The sequence below is a fragment of the Penaeus monodon genome, chromosome 35 (assembly GCF_015228065.2).
Source record: "Penaeus monodon isolate SGIC_2016 chromosome 35, NSTDA_Pmon_1, whole genome shotgun sequence".
In the NCBI taxonomy this organism is placed as follows: domain Eukaryota; kingdom Metazoa; phylum Arthropoda; class Malacostraca; order Decapoda; family Penaeidae; genus Penaeus; species Penaeus monodon.
Window position 1 is genome coordinate 2,066,300 of NC_051420.1, and position 7,500 is coordinate 2,073,799.

The 7,500-nt window shown below is 38.4% G+C and overlaps 1 protein-coding gene across 3 annotated transcripts in view; it reads left to right on the forward strand.

Moving 5' to 3' along the window:
- Positions 1-6,205, forward strand: part of LOC119594973 (beta-galactosidase-1-like protein 2) — a 24,756-nt gene extending 18,551 nt beyond the window's left edge. For all 3 annotated transcript variants that reach the window (XM_037944105.1, XM_037944108.1, XM_037944107.1), the window contains 7 exons: positions 788-940; positions 1,153-1,299; positions 1,841-2,028; positions 3,393-3,634; positions 4,149-4,355; positions 4,884-5,109; positions 5,254-6,205. In XM_037944105.1, coding sequence (XP_037800033.1) covers positions 788-940; positions 1,153-1,299; positions 1,841-2,028; positions 3,393-3,634; positions 4,149-4,355; positions 4,884-5,109; positions 5,254-5,391 — 1,301 coding nt within the window. In that variant the 3' untranslated portion in view covers positions 5,392-6,205. The remainder of the gene's footprint in view (positions 1-787; positions 941-1,152; positions 1,300-1,840; positions 2,029-3,392; positions 3,635-4,148; positions 4,356-4,883; positions 5,110-5,253) is intronic.
- Positions 6,206-7,500: the final 1,295 nt, after the last annotated feature.

Sequence of the window (7,500 nt, forward strand, 5' to 3'; positions counted from 1 at the left end):
GAGTGGCGGGCGTGGGCCGTGAGATTTTGGAAAAAGGAAATTGATTAATGAGAAGCGGGTGTCTCTCGCTCACCGGAAGACCGACCTACCTTGCGTTTACCAAAGGGTGTTTAAACGCTACTTTCTCGGGAACAAGTAATCTTCAAAGAGGTGTTTGTCTATAACACATTTGAAAATGGAGAGCCTGACTTTATTCTCAAAACTGCAGTAAATGTCTACAGACTTTTTATTCGAACGCTGTCTTCAAGTCTAACTGTAACTTTTCCTCCAACTGCCCATTGTGCGCGAAGGTAAATGCAGCCTCAACCTTCAAATGATATGTTTCAGTGTCAAGAAAAGTGTCGAGTCCCTAGGCCAATGGTTCCGCACCTTTTTCATTCTGATAATTATATGAAGGTACCGTGAGGTAAAAGTCAGTTTAATTCGACGTCATAATTTTCATATTGTTCCATGGCCTCCCGTGACCCCTCTGAGGGCCATGGCCCCCAGGTTGGAATCCCCTGCCATAGCCCTTCTTCTGAACTATATCGTTATCGTTTACTAAAGTGCCTCCTTCTAAGTTACTTTTTTATTTGTGTGTGCGTGTGTGTGTGTGTGTGTGTGTGGTGTGTGTGTGTGTGTGTGTGTGTGTGTGTGTGTGTGTGTGTGTGGTGTGTGTGTGTGTGTGTGCGTGCGTACGTGCGTGCTTGCATGTGTGCGTACGTGCGTGCGTACGTCGTGCTTGCTTGTATGTGTGTAACGCAACGCGTGGGGATTGGACGGAAGCAAAAGCGCACACCTTCCCCAGTGCTCCAGACGGCGAATGCGCAGACGTCGGTGCAGGAGGAGTTCAGAGAGCTGGATCGCCTGCAGCCCGACAGCCCGCTGATGGCGACGGAATTCTGGTCCGGCTGGTTCGACCACTGGATGGAACCACACAGGAACCGTTGGCCCGAAAAAGGTTTGGGGATGAGCAGCAGTTTTGAACTATTGAGATGGATTATTAGTTTTAAGAAATAAGAACTCATGATTTTTATCTATTTTCATAGTCATTCGCCCACCCATAAAACAGAAAATGTGTGTGTATGTGTGTGTGTGTGTAGTATACACATATACTCAGGATATCCTCTTATTTTCCTTTCTTTCCTTTTTTTTCCTCTTTCTTTCATCCAGAGTTCTCGCGCGCGCTCGAGGAAATCCTGAAGAGCAGAGCGTCTTTCAACTTGTACATGTTCTGCGGCGGCACCAACTTCGGCTTCCTCGCGGGCGCCAACGTGCAGGGGGAGTGGCCCTTCTACGCCCCGGATGTCACCAGTTACGGTAATCTGGTGTATTTCGAGAGGTCGTTTATATTGTGAGTCACGGGGGGATTTTTATGAGATGCAGACACATTGATGCTTACTTTTGTACATGGAGTGCTTTATGATAAAAAAAAAAAAAAAAAATAGAAACAGAAGTTGGTTTAGAAAATGATTTTCATAAATTTTTCGAACACACGCACGCGCGCGGACGCGCAGCACGAGCACACGCACACGCACACACACACGCACACGCACACGCACACGCACACGCACACGCACGCACGCACGCACGCACGAACACACACACACACACACACACACACACACACACACACACACACACACACACACACACACACACACACACACACACACACACACCAATCATTATTTCAATTCATTGTCATGGAGGACGAAAATGTATTATTTTAATTTCATACACAAATAGATTGGAAAAATAAAATAAAATAGATATACCTTATATCTTCTCATTTTCTATATATGAAGAGTGCTATCAGAAAACGAATACCAAGGGAAACTATAATTTTTTTCTTCTTCAGATTATGACTGTCTCCTGACGGAAAACGGAGACTATACACCAAAGTACATGATCACAAAACAGTTGATCAGCCAATATCAGATTCATGGGTACATGAGTACTCCTGATCTGCCTGAAACGTCTCCAAGAGTCGCATATGACGACATAGTGTTGAATAAAATCCTAAATCTCAACGAACTTATAGGACAGGTATGTGTGTGTGTGTGTGTGTGTGTGTGTGTGTGTGTGTGTGTGTGTGTGTGTGTGTGTGTGTGTGTGTGTGTGTGTGTGTGTGTGTGTGTGTGTGTGTGTGTGTGTGTGTGTGGTGTGTGTGTGTGTGTGTGTGTGTGTGTGTGTGTGTGTGTGTGTGTGTGTGTGTGTGTGTGTGTGGCGTGTGTGTGATGGACATTTGTTTTCAGCCGTTTTTCCTCTTCTTTGACCACTGGGTTAATTTTTGGGAAAAAAAATCCTTTCATAAAAAAGGCGTATATGAATATGTTTCATTCATAGTCATCGTGTGTTAAAAGGGGTACTATGGAGTAATTGTGCTGCTTGGTAGAAACTTTCTTAGTACTTTTTATATATAGCAAATGGTGTCAACAGTGTAAAAAGAAAGTGTCAGTCCAAAGGGAGTTTTTTTTTATGAGTCTAGAGCAGTGGTTCTCACTACATGCTGTCAGTAGACGCAAAAAAAAAATATACTCAAAGCTGTTATATTCCCTTAACTGTAAGTTACACTGTAAGAAACTTAGTAGGTTCAAATAAATGGGAAAATTTAAGTTCGCTTAGCTTTTTTTTTTTTTTTTTTTTTTTTTTTTTTTTTTTTTACAATTTCCCTATGCCTTATGCTAAAATAGTAGTTTCAAAGGTAAGAATACGCAATGGCCAAATTCCTGTGCGACACACTTTAAGGGGTAATTCGATTAATATCCTGATCATAAACATATATCCTCGGTTATGTGGGTAAAGTGATAGCAGAGGACATATACTTACCAATCTATATTTATTTAGGTGTGTATATGGAAGACAAGAGATCTTACCCTTTAAATAATTAGTCTCCTGTACTTCAGGCCAAAACGAACAAATTCGAAAATCCTTTCGTGTTTGTCATAATATCCGTCGACAGCGTTAAATTGTTTGCCAGCCTTATCAGAAAATTAATATTTATCAATATATTTTATACTCCTTCACACTCAGCCATTCAAACTCATTCTCACACTCACCACTCATTCACTTTTGCTCTCACTCACTCGCACTTACTTATTCATTCACTCACACTCACGCATGTGTGTGTGTGTGTGTGTGTGTGTGTGTGTGTGTGTGTGTGTGTGTGTGTGTGTGTGTGTGTGTGTGTGTGTGTGTGTGTGTGTGTGTGTTTCATTAATAAGTAACCATGCATAGTCCCTTGTGTGTTCACACATATGTAAACCTCATAAAAAGTATTTATCAGTTCATCAACATTAAACAAATGCAACCGCTCTGCATCCCTAGGCACAACAACAGTATTATCAAAATCATGCGAATTTCCCTTTTAGACTGCACTAACACCGAAGGTCTTTCCCTCCCCCTCTCAGATACCACACGTGAAGAGCCCAAATGTAATGCCTATGGAAGACCTCCCTATCAATGACGGCAACGGGCAGTCCTACGGATACACGCTGTACCGCACACGCATCACTGTACCCAAAGGAGGAGCCACAATAACCATCAGCGGACACGTGAGGGACCTTGCTCTTCTTCTCGTCGATCTGAGACTTGTGTCACCTTGCATCAACGAGCCACGAGATCTGGACGGTTTTGGTACATGGGTGAAAAGGTGAAGTGCTCTGTCTTATAATGTAGGTTTATCTCAGGCTAGCTCGGCGGTTCTTGTATGGGTGAAAAGGCGAAACTCTCTGCTTTACAGTTTAGGTTTGTGTATTTTTTCACGCCCGTTTACTTGGTCCTTGCTTTTCTACATCCCCACCAAAATGTATCGATATGTTCTCCGAATATGATGGTTTAGTTTATTATTGAAATAATAATAACAACGCAACACGGTAAGGATAATCTAAATGGAATTAGAGCATTTATATATATATATTTTTTTTTTTTTCTTTTTTCTGTTATCTTTTTCCTCTTCTTCTTCTTCTTCTGCTTCTTCTTCTTCTTCTTCTGCTTCTTCTTCTTCTTTCTTTCTTTCCTTTTTTTTTTTTTTTTTTTTTTTTTTTTTTTTTCCATGCCTGTGCCACCCCCCGCGAATCTATTCAGATCAGTTTAAGAATTATAGATGATAAACCTCTTCTTTGTTCATTCACATTTCGTTTGTAACTCTTCTCTTGTCATTCCAGAAACTCTACCTTTGAGCTCTCGAGTGAGTACAGTGGCACACATACACTAGACATTTTAGTGGAAAACATGGGTCGTGTCAACTTTGGCAAGCCTCATGACTTCACCATGAAAAAGGGACTTAGCGAGGGCCCAGTGTTACTCGACAATGAAGAACTCCAGGACTGGCTCATCTACCCGATAGAATTCAAGAGTGGAGACATAGACAGGTATTTGGTAGAATAATCTCTTGGTCTCCTTGCAGTCATATCTACACTGTTGTTGGAGTCACCGAATCCAGCCTACTTAAACTCACACTCTTGTCTCCTCCCTTAAATTAATTCCTTTCATGCCGAGACAAGCCACAACATTCTGCCTTACCTTCTGTCATCCTATGCTCAATCGCTATCACAGTGGTGTAATTGGTGCATCTTGTGAATGAGGGCATGAGCATCCAAAGGCGTTCTGACACCAACTGCCCGTTTATGAAAGGTTTTGCAGCTTTAAATGCTCCTCTATAGTATAAGCACCAGTATGTTCACGTCAGTGTACTACAATCTCGTGGTTAACATAAAAGATATCGATGTTTTTGTTATAGGCGAAAGTTTAAACTAGCATAATATTTAATTCAATAAACACATTTTCAGCCAAGTAGTCTGAGGACACCTTTGGACGTGCAACCAATAGTTTATAACACTTTACCTCGGTGTTTTAAAAGCTACCGGAAAGTTTTTTTTATTATCTTCCTCCGTGACCAGATTGTTGGGTTGGAGGTCCTACGCAGATGAAGAAGTGGTAGGACCAGCGTTGCTTCAGGGGGACTTTGAGATTCAAGATGAGCCTGAGGACACCTTCTTGGACGCCTGCGGGTGGGGAAAGGGCGCTGTGTTTGTCAACGGCTTCAATCTGGGCAGGTTCTGGACAGCTGGCCCACAGAGAACCCTGTATGTCCCTCGCCCTCTTCTTGTGAAAGGTGTCAATAAGGTAAGCTTGTGAATAATTCCGTTGGGACTCGGATATGGTTCCATTGCGAAAACTAAGCCGTGTACTTTAGTATAAATCTCTCTGGTAGATTATTACCCTCATACGCAATCATATAAGATCCTAAGAGCGCTCTTTTTTCCCCAGGTAACAGTGTGGTCGCAGTACGGAGGCCAGGGAGTGATCAAATCCAAGGACAGCCATGACCTGGGAGCCGAGAACCCCACAGGTGTAACCCCGGGCAGTGGAGGTCCTCTCATCAACATTTGCAAACCTAATAAATAGCGATTCTCAAGTAGCCTTGCGTACATCTTTTCTAAACTTGCACATTAGAGCAGATGTAGGTGAATATTTGAATATTGTCAGTGAATTCCATCCATTAAGTTTCTGTTGTCAGAGTTGCTTTACATTCCTCCTTTGTTATAACTATTAAAATATAGTTATACATGTCTCTGTGAAGTAAAATGGATAACTTGCAGAAACGAAGCCATGCTAGTGAAAATTTTGTATCAAATGATTACAATGAACACTTTGATGAGGATAAGATGTTGTGATTAGTTATTAACTTAATTAACCAATGCCAGAGATATCTATCGGGCAGGAAAGGAACGATCCCTGAGGCTGTTAAACAAACTTCTTGAGGGTTTGAAAATGTTCCAAGCAGATATCACTTAAAGAAGTTTCTAAGTCCACATGCTAGCGTAATCCCGTAATGCTGTATATAAATAGGATATAGCATACCAGGATTTTTGTGGACTTTAACGAGGCTAACAGCATACCGGTTGTTGTTGTTGGTTGTTGCAGTAACGAGGCTGTCTAGTGTCAGCAGAGTACTGTTTGTGTGTTCTGTGGTCAGTTTTGGTTTCTACTATTTGCAATAGGTTTTATGATAAATATTTAGAAATAGGAATTCTTATTTCCAAATAGGAATTGTAAATAAGAAAGAGAAGCCTATTTAGATAATCAAAAATACATGTAAATGGTAAAAAAGACAGAAGTTACATCAAATAATAAAAACTTACATAAAATTTACATCAGAGATTAATGATGAAAAAAAAAACATTGTATAAGAAAGACGTTACATCAGACAATCCCTAAGCCAAGATAATTGTCTAATGATAACTCTTCTTTATCTATATCTTTATTGCTGACGGAAACTAAAATTCTTGGTTAACCATTCCCTGAGCTCTTAGCCACATTTCTTGCTTAGAGCACTGCCAAACTAACTAAATATGTAAGTTTCTGAATAGCACTGTGCTCGACGAACAGTCATTATGTGAAAGTTTTAGCATAAAAAATGCAGTAGTATTGAATTAAAACTCTCAGTATGTCAAGTTTCAGTTTAACTATGCAGTGGTGCTAAACCAACACTTATCTGCAATTCAGTAAGTCAAGTTTCAGTTTATGTAGTGGTGCTAAACTAACACTTATCTGCAGTTCAGTAAGTCAAGTTTCAGTTTATGTAGTGGTGCTAAACTAACACTTATCTGAGATTCAGAAAGTCAAGTTTCAGTTGTAAAAAGAAAAACCTTTGATAATCAAAAATACATGTAAATGGTGGTGCTAAACTAAAACTTATCTGAGATTCAGTATAACAGAGCATTGGTACTAAATGAACACTTAGTATGTGATCATTTTCAGTTCAACTATGCAGTGGTGCCAAAGTAAGCGTAGCATGTAAAACAACACAGTGTTGTAATAATAAGGCTTATCCACTAATTTTGTACTTTTGTGTAATAATCTCTTGTGGAAGATTTTTAGAAGCTTAATGAAAGCATGAAAGCTAGACAGTGTTTCCTTGTCCTTTTCTCACACGTTATAACCATATATTTTTTCTTTCTCTCTCTCTCTTTCTGCTTTTTTACACACACACACATACACACACATATAGTTTATAATATATACACACACAATATATATATATATATATATATATATATATATATATATATATATATATATATATATATATATACACACATACATATACACAATGTGTACACACACACACACACACACACACATATATATGTGTGTGTGCATACATACATATATATATATATATATATATATATATATATATATATGCATATATATAATATATATATATATATATATATATATATATATTAATATAGTATATATATATACTATATATATATTATATATATATAATATGTATATATATATTATATATATATATATATATATATATATATATATATAGATAGATAGATAGATAGATAGATAGATAATAACACAACACATACACACACACACACACACAAATTATATATATATATATATATATATATTATATTAATATATATATATATATATATATATATATATATATATATATATATACATATATATATATATATACATATATAT